Source organism: Stegodyphus dumicola, chromosome 9 (assembly GCF_044657685.1).
Source record: "Stegodyphus dumicola isolate Sdum_Otavi_A_Nest chromosome 9, ASM4465768v1".
NCBI lineage: Eukaryota > Metazoa > Arthropoda > Arachnida > Araneae > Eresidae > Stegodyphus > Stegodyphus dumicola.
In genome coordinates this window covers 181,008,908-181,036,276 of record NC_140776.1, presented here as the reverse complement: position 1 = coordinate 181,036,276, position 27,369 = coordinate 181,008,908, and the positions used below count along the sequence as shown (strand labels likewise).

Here is a 27,369-nt window from a genome sequence, read left to right as displayed (position 1 = left end):
AAAAAAAAAAAAAAAAAAAAACAAAGCATGCTTCAGCATATTTTGAAAACAAAGAAAGAAAAGTTCACCATTTTCTGATTGTGACGCCCTGCCAATATAATTATAATTATCAAGCAGAATGTGGCAGGAGGAAAAAATATCCCCCCCCAAGTCCCAGAGAAGGCATGGAAATTTGTATAGTGTTGGCGCAGCACTCTAAATATGCGACGAGCCGAAAGTCCTCTCATGTGGTTCGGTGGGAGGAGAGTACCAACTCGCGAACCCTCGTACACGTCCCACCTGAGATCCTCTCCATCAAAATTGGGGGCGGAATTCAGCTAAATCTCAGCGTCACCTGTAAGGTGCTCATGCCTGTTGCCAACAACAGGTGTATCTTACACTTCTTACCATGGGGAATTTTGTGAGCTTGGGCTGATGTTACTGTCAGACAAGTGAGCGTCAGTAACAACAACAAGGCTCTGTACAAGTGACAGCTTTAGTCTCCTATACATGATTACATCATTTCAAAAACTCTGCAGTAGGAAATCGTGCTGGATGTGTTATGGACCAGGGTGATCACTTTTAGCCCTTTCTGGAATGAAAATTTACCCGTTTTCATTAAATTCATTACAATTCCCTGGGGAATAAGTCTTTAACATGGCAGTGGGGGCTTTTCTTTGCTTAAAAGTCTCAACATTCATCAAAAGTTTTGTTTTACTAGGAAAGACAGGCATGCATTCAGAAGTCAGAATAGATTTTTAAGACTTGTTTATTACTGAAATCAAATTTGCTCATTGGATTTGTGCATTAAGAAAATGCCGGAGCTCTTTTATTTAGGGCTCCAGATAGACCTACAGTTCATTTCAAACACTGAAAAAAGCCACAGCCAGACTACAGTGCAATTTAAGCTTTGACTATAGCCCCTAAATATAATACAAAATGCAAATCATGCTGTGCAAGGCAAATTTCCTGTATATGCAATTCTTGGACTGTTGGATAAAGATAGCATTATAAGGAATTATTGCCTTTCCCCACGTATGCTATTGTGGTGTAGCTGGTAGCACAGTTGGCCAGCATTGAAAGATCCATGGTTTAAATACTAGTGAGCACATAGCTGATTATTTTGTGTTTCCTACTTAACCTAATAGCTCTACAGTGCAAGATAGAATGGATAATATTAAAACAGATAGATTCCTTTCGTTTTGACCTGTCATCTTTTATTTCATGCATTTTAAATTATAAATGCTTCTAAATAATCAAAATAACACTAGACTTACCTTTGTAAAATCAGTTGATGGTAGTATCTTGAAATTATTTTCAGCTGCTAGAATAATTCAGTATTCTATTATTAAATTTTTAACTCTATGATACAGTGGACATTACTATGGGTACAAAAAAATTAAGTATAGGAGAGAACTGACCTTGACATGCCACTTTTAAAGTAATAAGCTAATTTAGAAATGCCATCCATATCGGAGATTCTCAAATTACGGAATGTCGCCACCAATAAGGCAGTATTAAAATTACCAGGAACACTTTAAAATTTTGCTTTCTGTGAATATTTAGATACATATTTTGTAAATCCTCACCAAACCTACTTACAGCAGCTTTACTACAAGCAAAAGATTTTGTTTCTTTCCTAAATTATTTTCACAAGGCATTTTATGAATGTAATTAAATGTAAAATTAATATTCATAAATAACAACAAAACTGTTCTTCGAGTGTCAGATATTTTATTAACAATTTGTGTTGCCACTGAGAAGTATGAAACATTTCTATAACATCAGATATAAATAATATAAGAAACTGTATTCCAGAGCTTGCAACTTAATATGCAGAAGGAAAAACTACACACCATGCAATATTGTATGTTATATATGTATATATATATTTTGAAAAATTAACAGTCTATTTCTGAATACAGAACACATGTACCATATAAGGTTTTAAAAAAAAAGGCTCAGAAAGATAGTTGATTTGAAATACTTGCAAAGAATATTTTGGAAAATACCACTCTGCTCACATTAAATGATTCATCATCTCTTCCTTTTTAAAAAGTAAATTGCATTTTTAATAAATAATAACTAAAGATGCAATTACATATATCTGAAATTAGGTTATAATAAATTGACAAGTTATAAATACAGGATTCCTATTAAAAATCAAGTTCTAGCTTCCCTGATTTTCCATGACCAAATGAAACAATTTCTTTGATAAATGCAATACACTAGTCATCAAATTAAGCATGAACTAACCACATAAGTGGCTAATTGCTTAAAATAGTATTTATTACAAAGAAAAAAAATATATAATGGTTTTAATAAGCAGTGTAATTTTATAAAATTATTTAATATTTCTTGATATCTTATGAGTTAAATGCATTTTTATTAAAAATCAATCAGATTAAAATGCAGAAAAATTATTCTTAAGAACTGCATTTATTGCTTTTGAATAACTTAGTTTATTAATAAATAACAGAATAAATTTAAAAGTTAAACATATTATCAGGGTTGCCACTCAAACAGGAGAATGAAATTCCCTGACTTTTCCAGGTATGTTTTGAGAGAATTCCAGTCTATCCATGTAATGTACGTTGGCTGTGCTTAAGAGGTAAATTAATTATGGTATTACTTGTACTGTGTAGCAAATTCACTTAATTATTCAATAAATCCCAGAGGACATTTATTCTTAATTATTCTTGGCACACTTTGTTTGATAATTTTGTTTACTTTTCCGCTTAAAAAACTTAATAAAATTTAAGATATATACATTGGATAACAACTGTACGTTTTATTTAATTATTACTCATGATCATCCCCAGTTCAACACGAGGCTAATCCGGTTCTTATAAATCACAACGCAATGCTAAAAGTTAGGTTAGATTTTAGGTAAATTTAATTTGTGTGAGGTGTATTCTTAAAAGGTACCTTAACACTTGAAAACACAAATATAATTATAATAGGAGTTGTTTTCTCCACTGAAGATTGAGATTAGAATCTGCCCAATCTGGAATAAAATAAGGCTTTTTTTGCAGACATTCTGCAGCTAAATGAAAGAAAGAAATCTATTTAATGATATTTTTTTTAATAAATTGAGGTATTTTATATTTACTTTGCAGCATACATAAGGAAAAAATATATGCATTAAATTTTGTGATATCATCATACTGCTAGAATTAATTTCAGGATTATGCCATAGAAAATTTCCTGAAATTTGGAAATATTACTTACTAATGATAAATAAATTTAGAGGGAAGAATCAACATTAAATGATATGAATAACATAAAAATAAAGATAATTACTTAAAAATTTAATTAGAATAATCAACGATATTTTAGCGAATATAGTTATACTACATGGTTATCCTAGATGATTGATTACTATTTTTTATTTTACTGCAAAATGAAAAGGTATTTATTAAAAAGAAAAGAAAAGAAAAGAAAAAAAAAAATTTGCAGTAAAATCCTAGCATACGATACGGCTTTCGCATGATTTTGAAAATTGTCGCCACGAACAAAATGACCTGTTTACCACTCATCATCATGTCGCCAAATCCCGCTGTACCATACATGGAGATTATTCTAACCAAAGAACGTCTTTGTAAAAAGCGGAGGGTAAATTTGCCAAGAGATTTGGCGACGGAACCTGGCGCCAGAATTTCCGTCTTCGCGATGTGTACAGAAAATTGAGAAACACGTGTTAAGAAGAAACGTTCTTTGACAAAAAAGAAAACTACGAAAATCCGTTTTTAAATTATTGCGAAAAATCCAAGAAAAAATGTTTTATCAAAGAACGATTTTTCTTGGATTTTTCGCAATAATTTAAAAAACGGATTTTCGCAGATTTCCCCCCCCCCCACCTCAAAATAACTAATTCATGAATTAATTTACTTGCGCCAAAAAATATTTTCTTTTTCTTTAGAGTTTAAAGAAATTTTAAACGATATTCATTTTATGAACTCTTGATAACGTGACATTCGAACTTTGACACCGGTTTCGAGCTTTGGTGACAGATATATCGCGCATGCACAGCTGTTTCCCGCTATGATGGAACGGAGCCACGTCTGTTGCAGAGAGGTTTTCCTTCTTTACAATATATATTTTTTAATTCTAACCATCATGGTATCGTATACTAGGATTAAACCCATTTTGTTTGATACGAGAACAGGTACTTTCTTTAGTTCATGCACTGCACATGCGATTCTCGAGGTTACTGGAAACCAAAAGTTGCGGGAAACTTGCTTTGCCTTTCTAAAAAGACAATCAAATTGGAGCTGCAAAAATTGGCTCTATGCCAGCTGCCTGAATGACACTCACGTGATACACAATTCCCCAAAAAAGTGATCTCTTCCGACGTCGGCGCAAAATTCGCCCTTTTTGGTGGGATTGTTGTATGAAATTCCCCGACTTTTCCAGATTTTGACTGAAACACTTAAATTCCCTGACTTTTCCCTCAATTTTTTGGTCAATTTCCGAATTCCCTGACTTTTTCCGGTTTTCCAGGTAGCGTGGCAACCCTGTCTTATGCTCCGAACAGTTACATGTTGATGCATAAAAGATAAAAAGTGCTTTATTTCAAGCAGAGGCAACAAACTGCTTTTAAACAGCTGAGTTCGTTGACTGAAATTGAAAAATAAATATTTTCTACTTTGACAAATAGCAAAATTCTGCATGCTAAAGATAAAAATGTTTTATTTTAAACAGTATTTCTACTGCTCATTTTTTATTTACTGAGTTTCTTCTGCAAAATTCATTAGTTCATATAAAATATAACATAAACAAAAAATAAATTCAAAATTTGGCTTTCCAAGTACACATGTTTGGGTGGAGGACTTATATGTACTCAAAATTGAATGGCTCTAGGTACAACCAGTTTTCTACCGTGCAAGGTAAACATATATATACACAGATTCTTCATTATTTAACAATAGAAAACTGAATGCATTATGCATTTACTACAGGATATAATGAAATAACAAAGGATCACAATAAAAATTTAATTAACTCATTATTGCAAAGCAAATGAAAGACATTCCATTATAAAATATGCATCTACACATTCAAGATACTAGATAAGTTTTTTTTTTTTTTTTTTTTTTTTTTTAAGAAATACCAATTTTTTGAAGAGGAATTCTAAAAAAAAAAGGGGGGGAGGGGAAGAGGGATTAATAAGAACATATTATTCATAATAAATATTACTCTTTTGGAGCTTTGAAATAAAAATGAGGAGGTAAGAATTACACTAAAATGAAAACTATGTTAGATTAATATACCATTTATTTCCATGTATAAGCCAAGAATTTTTAGAAAGTTTCTTGCTATGGAAATTTGGGAGTTGGATTCAAAATGATTCACAAGACATTGCCTCATCAGTGGCCGAGTAACTAAGATCACTGAATACTGGCACATCATCCTGCTTTGGTTTGAATCCAAGCAAGTGAGTTGGCTACGTGGTTGATTTTCACTGTTTTCTCCATGTGTAACATAAATATGAGCTAATTACTCTGAGAAAGTCCTTTATGAATGCATCCCTGTCCTCTGAGACAGGTAACCCTCATGGCTTTATCATATTTAAATACCCTAACTTACGATGAATAGCATCTTTAATCCATCATTAACGTCAATATCATCTGCATCATATACATCACCTTCTATTCTATCCATAACACTGCCAAGACCCACCCGTGGCTGAGTGGTAAAGTTACTGGACATTGGTAGTTCGGTCCAAAGTTTGAATCCCACAAATGGGCTCGCTGCATGGTGTTTTCAAGATTTTCCCCGTATGTAACATGTATTCGAGCCAGTTTCCCTTAGAATGTCTTCCATGAAGGCGTCCCTCCTCTTAGGCAGATATCCCTTGAGGCTTTGCCATAATTACATAAACCAAAACCAAAGCATAATACTGCCAACAAAATAAATTTTTTTGACAAATAAGACAAATGTCTCTGGCATGCTTTCCGAAAGGATGACAACTTGGCATTCACTTTCAGCCTATTTGATATGTCTAGGTTAGATGACTAATGTATAACTTCTGGAAGCATGTTGCTGGGTTTACAGAGCAATTTTAAATTTGGCTTATACATGGATTATCAATTTCGGCTGAATTTTGATGCAAAAATCACACAGCTTACATTTAGAAATACATAATAGTTCTTTATAATGATGCACAAAAGTACAGTGCAGTAATTTCTAAATTACAATTTTAAAGAAAGAAGTGATAGAATAGTTACATTTTTAAACAGAAGGAAGAATAACAGTTTACTGACAGGTGAGAAGAAAAGATATAGGGTGATAAAATTTTATCAGGTATGATCGAGTAAAGTTCTTTAAGGAAGAAAAACAAAATTTCAGTTTATTATTATTTTAAAGATGAAGTATTTACTAATTACTATCTAAAGCACAAACTCTATCATTTGAGAAGATTGATCTGCACACCTTTTTAAAACTTAACTCACATTTTGAAAAAATTCTGTTCTCTCCCCTCCCTAATATTTTTAAGAAATATTGATATTTTCACCAACTTCAAGATTTTCCAAGTAAATAGGAACCCTGTAATACCACATAACTAGTATGATTTAAAACTGAAAATTCTTTAAAGAAAACTTTAGATCAGGGGTCAGCAACATAGTGCTTGCGAAGTAATTTTAAACCACCATTCAAATATCTAAATTCTAAATTTTATATATTTAGACAATAAACACTCATAATTGCAATGAATAGTTTTAGTACAAATTCTTATTTTATCTTCACCACTTTAACAATTGTAAAAATTATAAATACAGTTAAACTTTTGACAAATATTGAATCTTAGCGACATCTAGAATGCACTACATGACTAGATGAATCAATTTTTGACTGCCTGAAACATCTGATTTCACATACAGTGAATTATTTTTTGTCCTATTATCTTCGTATACCATGGCACCATGATACCTAACCATAGCAGTCTAATAGATTCGTAACCTCTGTTCATACATAAACTTCTCGTTTAGACATGTAAGCAGAGTACCACCAAGTAAAAGAAAAAAAAAGAGAGAGAGAGAGAGGCACAAGCCAGATCATTTTAATGTCGAGAGGGAAGAGCAATTTTGTTTCCTTTATTAAAAAGAAAAATGTGTATACTTATTCTGCAATTCAACTGTAGAGACCGCTAAAAATGCAGCGCGGATACATATTTCATCACTATTACGGTACTAGTCAAGATTTCACCTTTTTTAACCAAGTCCTCCTAATAAATAATGATCTTGAAGCCTGTTGTAAAATGCTATAATTTAGCATTTTAAAGAAGAGTTTACCATTAAAAATTTTTAAAAGCCAATGACCTTATGAAATATCTTTTTGGTCAGTTGTACATAAATAATTGCACAGCCAACCAAAAAACTCTTTTCTTGGAGGGAATATGCAAGCCTGTAGGCTGTTGGCTCAGTTGAATCAAAAAGGAAGGATGGTATACAGAAAAACAATATACTTGCTCAACATTTACTTTTCTGTAAATAAACTGGAAAAATAAAAGTATGGATAATTTTTGAATTCCTCTCACATTTTAGAAGTGTACTTCCTTAACTTTTTATAAATCTTACTAATGCATTGTAATTTAAACACACATACTTTAGTCAGTGAAATCTTAAAAATAAAATTAAATGGTTTCAAAAACTACATTGGCTAAAAAGGATAGTAAATAATAACAGCAATAAAAAAAATAAAAACACCTATTTCCTTGAAAATAAATTTACAGCACAAAAACTATGTATCACGGAGCAATATATGGTTAACAAGTTAAAAATAATCAACAATTCATTCTCAGATTCAGAATATATGTACCATTTAAAACTTAACACATTCCACGCTAGCCTTAATTTACATTTCTAACAACCATTATATTCTGCTTTCTAACATTTACATATACTATTTAGGTATATCCTTGGATTAAAACACATGTGATAGACTAATAAAAGTGTCATTTTAGATTTATTCCTCTTCTGAACACAAACAGTACTACAGTGTAATTCTGATATGGTTTCATCAATATAATAAAATTGAATAAATTACAAGCAATTTTTGATGTAACAGATACATGTATATGAAGCAATATGGATCAGTCGTCAATTCTGAATAGTAGTACTAAGTGAATATATGGTACAGTTTCGACTAGTAAAATACAATATTTTGAAATTATACAACTTTATTGTGATATGCTTTCTCTCCATGATAATTCATAACAACACATATTCTCGTTTCCTCTCCGGCATCGGGAACGTGTGACCGGAACTGCAGACAAGTATTCAACCATGGGCGAAAGACGTTGTAACAACAGCTGCCTTCTGGTTTGTCGCATGGAGCGTATAGAGTTATAACTGGAATGTTTTACTGCTGTAGAAGGGGATACATATAAAAATTGCTGATTTTTTTTCAAAGAGACAGGAGTAGTATTGGCAGAAATTTTCAGTGACCTCAGGCCCCTTGCCTTTTGTTGTGGACAAGTGATGGCCTTCTGTCATCTCGATGCTGCTCCATTATTCAAATGAACATTTTTGGTGGGTCTAAATAAAAATATTCATAAAAATCAGATATTTAAAATGATTAACAAAAACAGTTAATATAAAAACTTAAGTACCTCATGCAATTTGAGAAACAAAACCAAGCAACTTTAAAATCTGGTAAAAAGAGAGACGCATGTCCCAAGATCTTGGGTTTTAATCAGCCTCTTCCGCCCAATCAATTCTTTGTCATTAATTTTTTCTTTTACACTAAGGGCTGCACCATATGCAATGACAGCTTTAATAGGAAAACATTCCCGTGTAATTTCTCAAATAAAGAAAGTCAGAATTGAAACTAGTTTACTCACTGTTCCATTCATCGTGAAACTTTAGTAGCTAAAACAATCCCCGAAAACCATTTTGAATCAAGCTGTGAAAGTTGTTAATTTTATTAAAAGCCAAGCTTTAAATTAAAATATACTTATGATTTTATGCCAAGGGATGGGCAGTGAACAAGAAACATTTTTGTTATATTCCGAAGTAAGATGGTTATCCAGAAGCTAAGTTTTAAATCGTCTTTCTGAACTTTGAACAGAAATTCAAATTTTCCTCTGTGTTTCTAAATCTGAATTGCAAAAATGTTTATTTAGTGAATTATGGTTGGCACATTTAGCTGATATTTTTGGAAAGTTAAATGAACTAAGGCCAAAGTGTTAATTTGTTTACCGTTAGAGGTAAAATAAATGCAATAAAAAAAATTTAATTTTTTTTTTAAATCGAGCTAATAATCAAACAATTGGATAATAATATTTTAAGCTTAGTTAGCACTTTTAGAAAGTTTTCCAATGGAAACAATTTGAAAATAAAAAATGAATTAGCATCTGACTTTCTCGAGGATTATGAAAATTGGATTAAAAATCTATTTTGTTCAAATGCACCTGAAATTTTATCTCGTGAAGAAAAATGATAATTTCCTGTGATAAAATTCTAACTGAAGATTTCAAAAATAACATAATTGTTAACTTTTGGTTGAACCGAAAAAATAAATTAAAGGCATTTAAAATAAAGCTATTAAATGCTGCCTTTTTGCACAACCTATTTGTGTCAGCATGGATTTTCTTCCATTTATATTTGAAAAATAAATACAGAAAAAATTTTTAAATGGATCCTAATTTATGGTTGTTTATGTGAGCATTGTGCAAATGCCATACATATAGAAGTTTTTTTTTTTTTATATATGCAGTTTAATTATTGCTATTTTTTATTGTTTATGGTAGAAATCATGATGTGCGATGAATAACTTTTGAAATTTAAAGTTGTTTACATTAATAAAAGGAAGTAATTTTGTCTCATTAAAAGCGAATTTTAAAAGGCATCCAATTTGAAGTACTAAGACCTAAAACATGTATGATTCTGAAGTCATTTTTTGTTATTTAGAGGTAAAAGATCAGTAATCAGTTGATTTTCACTCAAAAATTTTGGAAGGAAGAGGAGAAAAAAATTCGAAAATTGGTGGTTTCAGGGCGCAAACACCACGTGTCAAAGGGTTAAAGGGATCCAAATTTCACACTAAATTTTAGAATTAAAGTATTATAACTTCAATTTTGATAATTAAAATTGTAACCAATCTTTGATCTGATATTTTTTACGAGTGCATATTTAATACAAATAGCCAATAGGTTGTGCAAATGGAAAAATATTTTTTTAAATATTTATAATGACAAACTGAAAAATAATCATTGTAAAATGCAGTAGTGGTACTAAAGTTTTTCAGCTTTTGTTTAGATGGTATGTGCCAGTCAAAAGGTTGAGAACTGCTGCTCTAGAAAGATATATGAGCCAACTTAATATTTTCAATGAGATAGCATGCTTTCACCATCAGCTCATTTTGATTGTGGGAAAATTCTTCTAAAGATGACAAATATACCTCTTGGTTCGTTCAACAGCGGGGGGAAAAAAAAAAAAAAAAAAAAAAAAAAAAAAAAAGATAATACTTAGAGAACAAAAACATTGTTATAGGAAACTCGAACAATACAATTTGACAATGGCCAACACATAATGTTACCATGACAGAAAACTGTTTGGTGTGAATTGCCTCATATTGGAAAACAACTTACTTTTAGTCCAAAAAACAAAGGTATTACACACTTATTATTTTCAAAAGGGGGGGACACCCGAAATACAAAATTTTTGCATTTGACCTCCTTAGTTTCAAACAACAAGAAAAATTTTTTAAATGTGGACCAAGATGACATTCGCATACTTCAAACTTTGTTCTGCAAGTTTAATCCAGAATTTATGGCAAATTCGGAAGTTTTACGTAACTTGAACAATCTACAGAACCTGCAATACCATATTTGATATTTTCTGTCACCTCAAAATTTCTACCCCTTCGATGCACACATATGAGTGCAGTATTTTGTTTGCAAAATTATGTAAACAAGCTAACAGAATTTATTTAATCCAATTTTAGTAATATCGTATACCTAGCAATAAAAAAAAAGTAATGGGACATATTTATTCTTATGTCTCTGGACAGAAGGAAGATTGTCAGCATGAAAATGTACATATTATTAAAGGAGTACACTTGGAAGTGTACTTAACCCTCTCAGCATTATGGACGGAAAATCCCTTCTAGAAGGCTGGCTTTCGTATACATTACATGCTAGAAGTTAGAACTATCATTACTTTCTGTAAGTCTGCACTGCCTTTCATAGTGTAGAATTGGTCAAGAAAAATTAAACAGCTATTGCAAATTATTAGAAATTTAATCCACGGTGTTAAATTTTTACTCTGTTTCTATGATGTCTGTTTCTTCCACTACTGATCCGTCTTTGGCATTGAAAGAGGTACAGCGTTTTATTCTGAATCCTTTTATTTTTTTAACTGGTTTTACTGATGTGATTTGTAAGGATAATGTTCAATGTCTACTTATTTCCACTTTATTCCCGTTTCACAGAACGTAAAACAATAGAATTTAGGGAAACAAAAAAGCTTTTATAAATGCTCTCAAACTGGAGTCCAGGTATATATTAAACCTCAAAAATTATCAATACATCCCTCCTAAGAGGAAAACCCGCAACCAATGAAAATCAGCAAGGTATCGAAAGTGCATCAATATTTTTTAAATCAGTGTCCAAACATGACTTCATAGACCATGAAAACTGAATATTTAGAAGAAATTACATGAAGCAAACTTGCTTAAAATTCAGATCACATGCAGATAATTTTTTAAAGATTTAAATATTTAGAGTTCATTCAAACAGTTTGCCTCTCATTCATTCCAAGATCTTTTATATGCTTTTCATATATGCGGAGGAAGAATAAAATACTCCTCTAGTTTATCGCTGGTATGGCTTTTAATGAAACAATTATGCTCGGTTTAGGTGTGATTAATGTGGTCCCAATAATATATATTACAGCAATTTAGGGTGCCTAATGAAACTATGAACTACTTCTATTTTACTCAGGCCCACCAATGGCTGAGCGGTAAAGTCGCTGACCGCTGGTTCGGTCCGAGGTTTTCCGCAGCATGAGCATTTTCGTGAGCATTTAATGTATCTGATTTCAGGTTGATTATATATTGGAAAGAAAGGAATCAAGATAGGAAAAAGAGAATTGTGTTTTAATTATAATCAAGAAAATAAAATTTATTAATGACATTTTGAGGAACTTTTAAATTTCAGGGCTAAACCCGTAACGCTCAGAGGGTTACGGTTTTTGTTCAGAAACTTTGTAATATTTCCTTTCAGTTTAAACACTATGAATTCAAATGGCAAGAATATATTGAAACTAAGGAAGTCAATAATAGATAAACTAAACTAATTATTACATGACATATTATTTTCTCAGGAAAAGAATCACAGCAGTACTTACAAATGAGGGGCACTGCTATGACGCAAGTCATCACTTCCAGAAACCAAAGCTCGCGTGGGATGAGTAGAGAGGAGAGGTGGGGCACAGATGGTAACAGTGTTACCATTGTTGGATGTTAAGGAAGAATGAGTACAGAAATGACTAGAAGAGTTCGTGCTGAGGAAAGTATTCAGGTCCCATTTGGGAGGAGAGGGTCGGTGGGGTACCGCGTTGCCGGGCGAAGAAACAAGATGTTTCCACATTCGCCTAACGAATATGAACATGAAAATCATTAGAAACAAAGTACAGTTACAAAGTATGAAAGGAAAATTAATGCTTTGCATGCAAGTGGTTCTGAAGGAAATCCTTCACAAAAGCTAAAAAATTCATCATTAATTAGCTATACAATTACAAAGTTCATTCAATAAAAAATGCACTGAAAAACAGTAATAATAATATACCTCTAAAAACTATTAACAATTAATATCTAGATATTTCAGGGAGACACAAAGCAAATAATAATAACCCCGTAAATTCCTTAAGCTATTCACAGAACCATTTCTGTGTCCTTCCTATTATCGTCTGTCTAGAACAAATGTCCCGAAAAAGCTTTCGGTTGCATTACTTTCTCCCTCTAAGTAGGCACTGTGTTAACATCCCGGTTTCACCACAGAAAACGAAGGGAGGAGAATCACGACTTCCCTTTACAACAGTTTTATTCTTTTGCTAGTTATGTATCTTATATGGATTTTATTTAAAAACACTAGTTTCTATTTTATTGTGTGGCAAATTTTTTTTTTTTTTTTTTTTTTTTTTTTTTAAGAATTAAAATGGAAGACAAGAACTGTCATCTGAAAAAGATGGATTTAATATAGTTACTATCAATCACTGGAATAATATATATGTTATCTGGAATTTGTAATAAATGTGACCCCCCCTTTAGCTGGACTTAAATGCCTTCTTTTGGAATTCAAACTTCATATAGATATTAAACACATCGGGTAGATGTTACTTAGAACTTAATCAATTTCTAAGAACGTGTGAAATAGAAGTTTGCATGTAAATTTGGATTTCAACACTTTTTTTAACTCACTAAAATGTGAGAAATCAGAGGGTGAAAGATTCAGACTGAGTATTTCTCAGTTCAATTTTCTCATAATTTTTGTTGCATTTGCTGCAAGGTATCTAGCATAACCATGGAGAAGGAGATATCAACAGAAAGCTTCCGGCCTTTTCGATTTAATTAACCTTCCTGGAGAAGCCAGTGTCTCTCCATTATGTTGTGCATTCACTGCATGCTCTATGTTAAATTAACAAGGCTGGTCTTTACTGATCAAAGAAGAATGACAAATCATTTTCCCGACACTAGTAGAACTTGCCCAGGATATTTTGGGAAGAAAAAAAGTTGAATGTTTCCATTGGAGAGGCTGACAATAATACTCCAATTCAAAATGATGACACAATATCTCACTGTCAGTGACTATCAATGACAAGAAGTCATACTCTTCTGTGGCATACTTTTGCAAAAAATGCAATTTTATTTAAAAGCATACAATATGGCTTCTTAACATAAGCAAACATATTGGAGACTTAAGCAAAATAAGCATACAATATGGCTTCTTTAAAAGCATACAATATGGCTTCTTAGCATAAGCAAACATATTGGAGACACAAGCAAACAATATGGCTTCTTGGTTTTCAGCAAGTCGTGAAATACCCAATGGATGCACATTTTACAGAATTTCATTTGGTTCATAATTACATAAAACACTTCCACTCTCAAGCGACAATCTGTACTGTTACATATTTGTCTAGCTGAATCAGTTCATTCACTTTTATAATAATGGCATTTGTGAGGCCTTCTGATGCATTACATTGCCTGTGGTTTGCCAATGATGAGCATTCTTTTCTAAAGCACTTACAAAAAAAAAAAAAAAAAAAAAAGTAATTAATTTTACAAGTGTTTGTTCTCTGTATGTGAAGTGCTAATTTTTATTGCTATCACAGAAAGAAACTTATCATAGATAGTTAAAGTAGTTAAGGAATACAACATATAAATCTCAATTAAATGAACTTGCTTTAATATTTATTCATTAGGACATCCATGTAAAAGTTCTTTGTGGTGCACCAAGGAAAGGCAAGTTTATTTTAGAAATGAAAAAAATTTAATATATCAACCAGCTATTTAGCTACTAGCAAACATTCAAAGAATATTTTAATTTTAAAATACATAAATATATATTAAATACACGTTTACATGATTTTACTAATAATTTCATTTTATTAACCACAATGCTTGAATTTTCTCTTCCCTACAAATTCAGATTTTGATATGATGATGCAAAATCAGATACACCTGTTAATACATAAATCCTGTAGAGTCAGTTTTTTTTTTAAAGATGGATTCGTGTAAAATGAGCAATATCCTCTCTGAAACTTGCACAGTGTGCTACTGTTACACTACGAAGGCATGCACAAAGGAGGGAGAAAATACCTTATAACCCCTTCTGAAATTCTTCAACTTGGTGTAGATTTGGAAATATTTTTTTAATTAACATATGTTGAAGTAGTTGTGAAAAATTGGTACATATTTATATGCATTAACATGTGTATTCACATAGAAACATTCATATTTTGCTATATTGATCTAAAATATGCCACTTTTGATAAAATCAGGATTTACTACGCTGTGCTGGATAAAATAATTTATGTTCTGCTGGTTATACAGTACAAAGTCCAAAATCCAGACTCGTTGGGACTTCTGAGATTCCAAATTTTTTTCAGATATTAGATCATCAGTTTAAATCTAGTAAGATGACATGTAGAAATTATAAAATTAAAAATATGAAATTGTGATTTATGATATAGTGAAATATTTATGATCTAAAGGGTAGCAAAATTTACAAAAGAAAAAGCTTAATATTAATTTGTTTACCTTATTAAACATTTCTTTCAATGCAAATTGTTAAAGTTGCTTAATTTTTTGCTAATACTTTCTCTTTAATTCTCTAGACAGACATAATCTCTAGTTTAGTTACATTGTTGAAGTCCTGTAACTGCTGTTTCGAGAATTCTAACTAACTTATCAATCGAAATTTTCTCATTTTCAGTAACTTCTCAGTCACTTTCTTCACTAACGGTAGTGGTATTTTCTGGATCTAGAAACATACTACAGATTTTGCCATTCATTAATTGATTGATGTTTGAAAATCATTGTCATTACAATGAAAAACTTCTTTTATATCATCTTCATTTATTATTGTTTCTCCACATTTCTTTACAAAATACGTTAATTGGAAAATTTCACCTTTGTTTTGAGATATCGGAAAACCTTTAAAATTTGCGGCTATCGTCATCAAATTTAACTATCCTTCACTATCCTTGGCTATGCATCATAAGCTTGGCGTGTAATGAATGACAAGTTGTTTTGTTAAATTTTATCTTGCTTCTATCGCACATTGAGACAATTAAGCTTGAATTATATTACTTTATTTATTTATTATTCTTATGTCTATTTGTTGCACATAACATACTTAAGGCTTATCAGAGTTCTGAATAAATAAATTCCCACATATACTTAAGCCTTATTGAGGACTGGCACTAAATATCTTACCACCTAATGCAGACTCTGTCAGTCCTAAGTTCTGCCGCGCAGTGCGGCCATATGAGCCCTGGTGCTGGTTATGGGTTTATGTGAATAATAAATCAGTTATTCTTAATTCAAATAGCACTAAATGTAGTCTTTTGGCCTATGAGTATCATTAAAAAAAATCTTTTTTTAGCATATGAAAAAAAAAGTTAAAGTTTTCCTCATCAATGTTTTTAGTGCATTTAACTTAAATCCGTAATCATCGCCAAGCGTTATATCAACATAAAAGGTTACCATACTTCTTTATTATTAATATAAAAAAATTGTTTAGGCATCGCTACGCGAATGATTACTCAAGTTATCATGTTTTGATAAACATGCGGTGATGAAGAGAAAGTATAATAAATAATGATTCGCAAGGTTGGCATCAGATCAGCGATATATCTATGTGGAATGTTTAGGTTTGAGATGTGTGCCAAAGCAGATACGCAGCAACGGAGCCAAATTATTGACTGTACAAATTTATGCTAAAATGATTGTTTCTTTAATAACAAGGTATTTCATTTAGTGTTGAAGTGAAATTAAGAATCAGGACTCTACAGATGTTTTATTATGTGCGGAGGGGGGAATCAAATGCGCATTCGTAAAGCCTACGAGAAAAACGGTTTCGGTGGTTTTGAAGCCCGGATTTTAGAGCATTCCGGATTTCGGACTTTGTACTGTATTATAAAAATTATTTAAATTTTTAATAAGACCTTGACAATCCTAAAAATCATACCATAAATTGCTTAAGACAGCTAATAAAATTTTATCTTTTGTAAATATTTTTTAGTATAAATACCGTTTAGCAGGCGAGCTAGACTGAGCATTCTGCTTTGATGGCCGACGCGGTGTGGAAATGCTGCCAGAACTTTTGGGACTGACGACTGCTTCTGCTTGTGGAGCTCCCGATGCACGGAGAGGCTTTAGTGGTGATACATATGTGGAATGGTATGCAGCTGCACTGGAAGTGAGAGGTTTAAATGGCTGCGAAGAAGACCTGGGATGAGGTTTCAAATGCTCTAAACTAAAATAAATAAATAAATAAATAAAATGTATGTATTGAAATATACCTAATCATTATTACTCTGTCTTAGGCGAGTTACTTCAATAAACAGTAAACAAAATGGAATAACATACTTTTAAGGACTTTTTATTGACCACATTTATTCTGAAAATAAGAATATTGTTATCAAAGGCAGGGGGGGATTTAATGATGGCCAACAGGCAAAACTAATGTACACATTTTTCTGTGGAAGACTGTTTGGTATGTGTTGTCCTATAATAAAAAACATTCAATACTTTTCCCTACACAGAGTAATGCTGCAAAAATTCATAACTATGAACTGGATTTATAATAAACTGGCAGGCCAGGGCCAAAACAAAATTTATAGTTATGAATTTATAATTATGTACATCTGAAAAGAAAATGCATAAAAGCATTTCAATATGAATAAAATCAGTCTATTCTTTCAAAGCAACAACCAATTCATTCATAATTTTTTGTCAAACTAGAGAACAAAAACTTTTTATACTTCAGGTTAATACGTATAACGTATTAACAAGTGAAATTAATAAGTGATTAATAAGTGAAATTTAATGTAATACAAAAATTTTTTCTTGATATGAATAAAAGGATTAATGTGACAGTAAGTTATCCTAACCTGAAGCAAAAAAAGTTGCCAACAGCAGCTATTTATTTAAAATGCTCACATTAATGAAAACTTTTAGACACACAGTGATGTCACAGGCAATCACGTGCTTTCTTCAATGTCAGAATATGATCTTATATAATAAATAATATATTTAATGTTTAGCAATAACTTAATAATATATTTAATGTTTAGCAATAACTTAATAATATATTTAATGTTTAGCAATGCCATTTTTATTTCATATTTTGTAAAACCTACAAATTTTTTATTGACAAACTCTATGATTTGAAAGTGAGCAGTGGCAACACTTTTTGAAATAAAGCAGATTTTCATCTCCAGTGCACAAAATTGTGGCGAGTTAGGAAAAAAAAAAAGAGTGTGAAAATAAGTGTTTTTAAGAGTTTTTAATTAATATATCGGCTCATTAAAGTCACACAAAGATAAAAATGGTCAAAATGGCTTCCCATGAATTTTTGGAATCGGGAATAATATATTTAATGTTTGTCAATGCTATTTTTATTTCATATTTTTTATTAAGAATAATATTTAAAATCAAGCACTTTTCGAAATAAAGCAGATTTTTATCTTTAGCATGTATGACTGTTGCCACTCAGAAAAAATGAGTGCAAAAATTAGCATTTCTGGAGTTTTTAATTAATATCTCGGCTGATTAAAGTCAGATGAAGATGAGAATGGTCGAAATGGTTTCCAACAAATTTTTGCAATCCAGGGGGTTACCTCCCTCGAACGTCAACTCCGCACTATTCCGAAGGAGATAATACCACAAACAAACAAACAGATTCGAATAGTACAGATTGTATTAATTAGATATATTATATACATAATTTTTTACTAGTTTATTACATTAAGAAGTGTGCTGATGTTCTGTGCTTTCCATGTTCTTAGCGGAGGATTTTGCTCGTGGCAACATCTATGGGTCGAAACCGGAAGCATGGTGCAAGAGACCTAGGTCAGTATTTCCCCATGTGGACGTAAGTGATCCTATCATGTCAGGGTCATCACGGTGGCAGTCTGCAGAGAAAGGTTGAATTATTGCTCGCTTGAGTGGCTGTGCAAATGCTTTGTGGCAGATCACACATAGATCAGAAATTCACGTGGGTGGTCACCCACAAGTCGCAGTGTTCAAGCTGTTATGAGGTGTCAAACAACAGGCTTTGACATCGCAGAAGTATAATTTGTTCAATTACAGCTCCACTTGATATTTCAAAAATTATAACTTCATGGCGTAGCCAGTGTCAAAGTATTTTAATAATCTGCAATATGTCTGTCACCAAAGCCTCTCAATTTCAAGGAAGGTGATGAATCAACGATCCTGTTTCTTCTCTGATATTGTTTCAACTATAATGAATCTGAGGATGTAAAATACACCCAAAAAATTAAGAGGCATGAATGATTCATTCTGCAAGTTTCTTCAGAGAAGGCAAGAACTCATAATGCTCTTAAACTTTCATCTAGAGAGACTACTGCTGCTCACAAGATTCTCACATAATGAAGACAATGACATTCAATTCTTATTAGTCCAAAGAGGTGCTAGCCCCAAGGGCTATTAGTCTCAAAACAGCATTTTGCATTGTTTCACTTTTCAAACTGTTGCCACCAAATATTATTGCCACATATTGTATTTAAAGAAACTAAATAATGAAGAATTTGCATGAATGTTTCTCACCTCAGTACTTGGAGAAAGCTGCAACAGATTGGCAATGGTTCTCTACATCATAATTTAGTGAGACTTTATTGCATAGTTAGAAAGATGACATTTGAAGCCGAGACTTGTAGACAGACATGGCCAAATCGAAAATAATTTTCATTGCTGGACTGGAACTAATCGAAACATATTCTTCATCACATATGAGCACTCCACAATTTTATATAGAGCATCACATTTTAGAAAACGGATTAGTGAGCAGGTTTTAGTTTAGGTTAGAAAGGTTTCGGTTCTCAAAATTTTGAGTTCAAGTTCTGAATTAGCTACATCATCAGCATTATGTAAGTCATGTGACACAGATTAATCTAGAAATGGTGAGTCCAGAAAAGTTATTATGATTTTTAGAATACAGTGAGGAAATACCCAAATTAAAAACAAGGAATTAAGAGGCAGATTGTACACTAAATTATACAGATGATTTACATATTTTTTATTTTACATATTTATATTTTACATATCACTGAAGACAAATGATATACCCTTTATTGAAAAAAACTATCTTTTACAGTAGATGCAATTTTATCAGAATTGAAACAACATTTCGAATTTTTATTTTTTCTAACCCCCGCTCCTCCAAAAACTTTTTTTTCCAACAAAATATTGAACAAAACAATATTGATTTTTACAGGGGGGGGGAATCATCCTTTAATCTTTTTAATACTAATTTTTAGAAATACTTCTGAGCAATATATTAAACAGAAGAATTTTGATCATTATTGCAGAAAAAACAGCAATCTTAGGTTGAAAAGAAGAATTTTGATTCTTATTCAAGAAAATATTTAAACCATACCTTAGTCCACCAGTCGTATGAGATCGAGGTTGCCTTCTCATAGCTTTAATCCTTATTAATTTATCACCCTGTGTGACAGTATCATCTGCTTCATTACTGGCACTGTTGTTGTTGTTGTTATCATTGTTGTCAGCACATAAAATTCCATTTTGGGATGTCTAGGAAAAATAATTTGATTGTACCAAAAAAATATAGAAACCAAATCTATGTACATGCTGTACATTCCTGACATATTTCCCCCCTAGCCCAGGTTCTGAAAATTTAAAAAATATATATCTATTTGGGTTATTTTCTCTTTCTTCAGTGCATTCAGAGAAAGAGTTCCCCTAAATTTTAAAATGGATTCTTCCATGTAGAGATTACTATCTTCTTACTAACAAAGACAAATCCTTGCAAACTCTCCTTCTTTATTCATGAAAGCCCCACCAAACCTTTCCTTTTAACTGCTGAATTTCAAACCAGTCATACACAAACCAATTAATCATAATAAAGTAAACATGAACTGACATTCAATCTATGATTTCAGTGAGTCAGCTGCAAATTCACCTATTCTAATTGTTTATGGATAATTTGAGGTCAAACACAATGATAACAACGGGCATTCAAGTTAGAAGGAAGTAGAAATGACTATAACTTATTATATATTGTAATGTTAATACTACTATGTATCCTTATTGTAACAGGGTTGCCACTCAAACAGGAGAATAAAATTTCCTGACTTTTCCAGGTGTGTTTCAAGAAAATTCCAGTCTATCCGCGTAATGTACATGGGCTGTGCTAAGAGGTAAATTAATTATGGTATTACTTGTATAGTGTAGCAAATTCACTTAATTATTCAATAAATCCCAGAGGACATTTATTCTTAATTATTCTTGGTATACTTTGTTTGATAATTTTGTTTACTTTTCCACTTAAGAAACTTAATAAAATTTAAGATATATACATTGGATAACAAATGTATGTTTTATTTAATTATTACTCATGATCATCACCAGTTCAACATGAGGCTAATCCGGTCCTTATAAATCACAACGCAATGCTAAATAGTTAGGTTAGATTTTAGGTAAATTTAAAAGGCACTTTAACACTTGAAAACACAAATATAATTATAATAGTAGTTGTTTTCTTCACTGAAGATTGAGATTAGAATCTTCCCAATCTGGAATAAAATAAGGCTTTTTTTTTTTGCAGACATTCTGCAGCTAAACGAAAGAAAGAAATCTATTTTAATAAATTGAGGTATTTTATATTTATTTCGCAGCATACGTAAGGAAAAAATATGTGCATTAAATTTCGTGATTGTATGTCATCATACTGCTAGAATTAATTTCAGGATTATGCCAGAGAAAATTTCCTGAAATTTGAAAATATTATTTACTAATAATAAATAAATTTAGAGGGAAGAAGCAACATTAAATTATACGAATAACATAAAAATAAAGCTAATTACTTAAAATTGAATTAGAATAATCAACGATATTTTAGCGAATATAGTTAGTTATATTACATGGTTAGCCTAGATGACTGATTACTATTTTTTTATTTTACTGCAAAATGGCAAGGTATCTATTTAAAAAAAAAAGGTTTAAAAATATTTTGCGGTAAAATTCTAGTATACGGTAAGGTTTTGGCACGATTTTGAAAATTGTCGCCAAGACCAAAATGACCCGTTTACTGCGCATCATCGTGTCACCAAATCCCATTGTACCATACATGGAGATTATTCTAACCAAAGAACGTCTATGTAAAGAAGAAAAGGTTCCATACAAGTAAAATGCTATTACGCCGCTAGAATGCGGAGGGAAAATTTGCCAAGGGATTTGGCAACGGAACCTGGCGGCCAGAATTTCCTTCTCCGCGATGTGTACCGAAATTGAGAAACACGGTTTAAGAAGAAACGTTCTTTGACAAAAAGAAAGCTACGAAAATCAGTTTTTAAATTATTGCGAAAAATCCAAGAATTCGTTTTATCAAAGGACGTTTCTTCTTGGATTTTTCGCAATAATTATAAAAACGGATTTTCGTAGTTTTTTTTTTTTTTTTCCCCCTGAAAATAACTAATCCATGAATTAATTTACTTGCGCCAAAAAATATTTTCTTTTCCTTTAGAGTTTAACCACTTGCGCTAAGACTAAACTTCACGGTTGCGGTGCCGTGCGCTACAATATAACAAGCGGTAAAGTTTCTCATTTACGCCGCTCCGCATCTGCGAGTGCAATCCAGAGCTGTAACTCGAGAAATAAACAATCTCGTTGTTAGGCGACGTGTGCATCACGTTATTTTCATTTTTGCGATAAATGCTTATCGATGTCGCTCGCGGTTTGAAACAAAAGCATCTCGACGTGCGTGGCACGTCTTTTTAGCGCAAGTGGTTGAAGAAATTTTAAACGATATTCATTTTATGAACTCTTGATAACCTGACCTTCGAACTTCGACACCGGTTTCGAGCTTTGGCGACAGATATATCACCGCATGCACAGCTATTTCCCTCTATGATGGAACGGAGCCACGTAAGTTGCAGAGAGGTTTTCCTTCTTTACAATACATATTCTTTGATTCAAACGTCCATGGTACCGTATACTAGGATTAAACCCATTTTGTTTTATACGAGAACAGGTACTTTCTTTAGTTCATGCACTGCACATGCGATTCTCGAGAATACTGGAAACCAAAAGTTGCGGGAAACTTGCTTTGCCTTTCTAAAAGACAATCAAATTGGAGCTGCGAAAATTGGCTCTAAGCCAGCTGCCCGAATGACACTCACGTGATACACAATTCGCCAAAAAAGTTACCTCTTCCGACGTCGGCGCAAAAATCGCTTTTTTTGGCGGGATCGTTGTATGAACTTCCCTGACTTTTCCAGATTTTGACAAAAATACTTAAATTCCCTGACTTTTACCTGAATTTTTTGGTCAATTTTCGAATTCCCTGACTTTTCCCGGTTCTCCCGGTTTTCCAGGTAGCGTGGCAACCCTGTTGTAATGAAGGTTTCTTTTAACAAAATAATATTGTGATAGTTATCGTATTTGATGGCATATAAGACGCACCCTTATTTAGATAGCCACACACAAGGAAAAAAAGTTTCAATAATGTGGTTTCTTTTAGTTCTCATGTTTCGTAAAAGCCAAACAAACAATTATTGAATGCAATTACCTTCACGTATAAGACTGTGTCCTTCAAGTATAAGATGCAGGTAACTTTTTTGAGACCAAATTTAAGAAAAAAAGTGTGTCTTATATGCCGTCAAGTATGGTACTTATAGTTTATTCATGGCTACTTTTCAGTTGTTATGTTCTTACTGCAATCACATCCTCATAAATTAAATTATTCACATAATTTTCCCTTCTCAATTTTCAAATTATAAAATTAGCAGAAAAAAGGGGGGATATGAGAAGCCATACTGAATATATAACTTGCATTCTGTTTTTACCTCAAGAGAGGATGTCACCATCAAATACATAAAACTAATCTGAGTTAAAATAACATGCCAAATAACAATTATTGAAGGAGCTAAAGCAATAAGAATTAGTGTAATACTTATACATTTGCAAGACTTGTTTGAAAGTTTAAATAAAAGACTTTCTTCTCCTGCAGAAATGCAAATGACAAAGAAGAAAGCTTGTACTCAGGTGATAACAATGAAAGGAAAGAAGTAAAGCTACTGGCAATATCTACATATAAAAATGAAAACAACTATAAAATAATTTCCTTAAAAACTGAGGGTAAAGATGGATTGGAATTGTTAGTTTTTAAGATTATTTCTTAGTTATTTTCATTTTTATCAATAGAGAGAATTTATTTGGTATATTTGCATTTATTTCAACGATGTATCTATCCAATGCCACCTATTTTTTATTATTTTTTTCTCCACAGAATTATATACTTCCGATGCAAACAGCAATAAATTTTCACTTTTAAAGAAGGGATGAGAGAATTGCACAAACTCAGCATTACACACCATCTATAATCATAATCGCCCAAGATCAGCTGAAATTTCAACGTGTACTCCACAGAAACATTCCAGTATAACGAGAATAAAACAAAGCAAACTTCAGAGTTCCATCACGATTTATGACAACAAAAACAAATGCACTTAATGCAAAAGAAATCTAACCAGAAAAATGACTGTTGAATTTCAAAAAGACAAAATCCACATGTTGTCTAACACATGTATGCTAGGTCCCAGTATGGTATAGCGGTTAAAGGAGTCAACTGCGATACCGAAGGGTCAGAGTTCGAATCCTAGAGAAGGCATGGATGCAAATTGTCTGTTCCCTCATAGAAGGTAACAGTGGCCTCCAAAATAAAATTGGCTACCGCTTTCCAGCCTTAGGAGTGGCCAATGGTGAAAAAAGGCAAGTGCCCGCTATTTGATTAAAAAAAAGTATGCCAGGTGAATACTTGGTTTGACGTACACATACTTTTTGCCAATATCATGGGTTGCCATATAAATTACCTTCTCAATAATTTTTCGTAGCTTTTTGGTTAGAGTGCGGATAATTAGAAAGTACCAAAAATTAATGAACATTTGGGAAGTAGATTACCAGCATAATAAAACTACTAACTTTGGATTTTTTTTTAAGCTAGGATTTTACTTAATTAAAAATACAGAGTCTTCCAAAACTAGACATAGGAATACCATTTTACAAAATATACATATGAAAAAAAATTATTTGATACAACTGTGATTTCAAGGAATTCAAATTCATAAGGCCATATGCTATAATTTTGGGGGAAAACATAAAGATGACATTTTAAGTACAAAGATCTAGATCAGCGGTTCTCAACCTTTTGACTAATGTGTACCATCTAAACAAAATTTGAAAACCTTTAGTACCACCACTACAAAGTACTACTACTACGACCACTGTTGAACAAAGCTAAGATTACATAAATTTACGAATGTTAAAGAAAAAAATCAGGATGTTGGGGCTTTATTTTTTTTTTTTTTTTGAATTTAATGGTTAAACATACTTTGCTTTTTACGTACCACCAGTTGAGAACCCCTGATCTAGATACAAAGCATTTACACTGGCAACAGCAAGAATAACAAAGGGGATATTTTAATTGAAAAATGGTTATTTTAGCCTGGGCTGCATATTTTCCGTTCTTGCATATTCAGCAATTCTAAAATTTTACCATATAACCAAGATAAAATGACAAACCAGCTGGGATATAGTGATTACATCATCAAACCAAGACAGTCCCAGTCAAAGTGAAAATCTGGTAAGCCTAATTATACATAAAAAGCCACAGAACATCACATGACAAAATATTTATGTATCTTTTTAATCTGAGACTTTTTCCAGACATTTTAGCTTATTTATATTTATTTATTTCCCTTCAATATCTTTAATAAGTTCATTTGCTTATATAAAAAAATTAATATTCCTACTAGTTTATGGTTCATCTGCAAATTTGTTAATATTTTCAATAACATCCCTTTGAAAGACAATTTTCTTTCTCTTTATGCCAATTCTTCTTTCAATCTGAAAAATCTTAGAGTTTACAAGTACTTAAATAACAATAATAGGGAAAAACTTAATAACTTTCGAATCTTCTATGCAAAATATCAACATGCATGTAAGATACTCACTTTTTCCTTCCGACTTCTAGATAAACCCTCATTGGGATTTAGTCTGTCATCCAACTGAATTTTATCAACTTTAGACAGAATATGTGCCACACCATCATCTCTGCGCCGTAGCGATGACCTTGTGACAATTCTGGAGGGTGTATAATTGTTGTTCTTACTATTTGCTTTCTCGGCACGGAATATATTTCCTTGGTAACACAACAAACCTTGCTTCCTGTAAAAAAAAAAAAAAATATATATATATATATATATAGATATATAGATATTTTGATACAAAATCGGACTCTTTCTAAAATGGCATACCAATTGTTTTCCACATTTTCATCTTGTGCCTCAAATTATGCCAAAGTGCCAGGTTTTGTAAAAATCGCCCGAGTAGTTCTTAAAAAATTAGGTCTCAAAATTCAGCTTCTCAATGTTAATGAAATTTAGTTTACATTTATTAATATGTCTAATTCATGATTCCTTCTCTCAAAATTCAAATTCAATCCAAATAAAATTTGGACTTTTTAAAAATTTATTTTTAAAATCTGCATTTTTAAATAATTTTTATAATTTTTCATAACATATTTTTAATTTTAGTCTATAAAATTTTTACCATCATGTTAATATAGATGTATTTCTAGGCATACCAGTAAAAAGGGTTTTTTTATTCAAAATCTCCCAAGATATATGTGAATTTGTTTAATATACATTTTGAAATTTGGTATAATTGCTATAAGCGATAACACTGCCAAAATTTGACAGGAAATTCTTCTCAAACACTTTATTCCTGGCAAAGGAATATTAATATTATCTATAATAAGTTTAAAAAAAGATATATTGAGCATAAAATAGCAGACTAAAGTAGAAGGTGAGTCAAAAGTCTTAATATTTAAAAAATAAATTGTCAAAAATGCATGAACATGACTACATACTGCTGTGGTAATAATACAATTAACTCCCAATAAATTGGAGTAATACTGGAGAATTCATGATAAATATAAAAACACTTAAAAACAAATGTAGGCAATAGGAATAATCTATATTATAATTGACAACAAAATATAATCAATAACATAGCTATATTTTCAAGCTGTTTCATCTAAAGAATAAGTTGACTTAATTACAGAAATTAAATCAGCATTCAAAACAAAAATATTGTAAATAATAAAAGATATTGTAAACAGCATCCTTAAGTTTAATCTCATGTTAAAAATTCGGTTTTATTCTTTGCATTTTATTCTTTAGTAAAGTTCATCTGGCAGACATCACCAGCTATCACTAGACTTATCTCATAAACCTTTGTTTCTCCTTTTGTATACTATGTAGATAGTTTTGCCTTACATTTATGGTTTCTAATAGTAATTTTTCTACTGTCTAACAATTACTAAATTTTTTTTTAGGCAGGGCTTAGTTAACACGTCTCTAGTTAACTGAAGATTGATTATAATTTTTTGGTCTGTGGTTTACAGTGCTGTTTAATAATTAATGTGCCAATGGAATATTCTTTTTTTACCAAACTTATAAAAAATCAGGTGCTAGTATTGATATAGTTTGGCGCAAATACATTACACCGGAAATGCTGACAGGTGAAAACGTGTGGGTGCAACAACCATTAGATTTGAATCCAACCTGTTTACCAGTTTACCATTGGCTGAGATCGAACTAAATTGTGATCTTG

General features: G+C 31.7%; 1 protein-coding gene across 2 annotated transcripts in view; it reads right to left on the bottom strand.

Annotated features, from left to right (window-relative positions):
- Window positions 1-1,693: 1,693 nt before the first annotated feature.
- LOC118186064 (dual specificity protein phosphatase CDC14AB-like) overlaps window positions 1,694-27,369 on the bottom strand; it is a 57,226-nt gene continuing 31,550 nt past the window's right edge. The window contains exons 11-15 of one of the 2 annotated variants that reach the window (XM_035356055.2): window positions 25,707-25,920; window positions 20,111-20,268; window positions 16,742-16,966; window positions 12,333-12,578; window positions 1,694-8,519 (exon numbers count right to left, since the gene is read on the bottom strand). In XM_035356055.2, the coding sequence (XP_035211946.1) occupies window positions 8,474-8,519; window positions 12,333-12,578; window positions 16,742-16,966; window positions 20,111-20,268; window positions 25,707-25,920 (889 nt within the window). In that variant the 3' untranslated portion in view covers window positions 1,694-8,473. The remainder of the gene's footprint in view (window positions 8,520-12,332; window positions 12,579-16,741; window positions 16,967-20,110; window positions 20,269-25,706; window positions 25,921-27,369) is intronic. The other variant, XM_035356056.2, reaches the window with a different exon arrangement.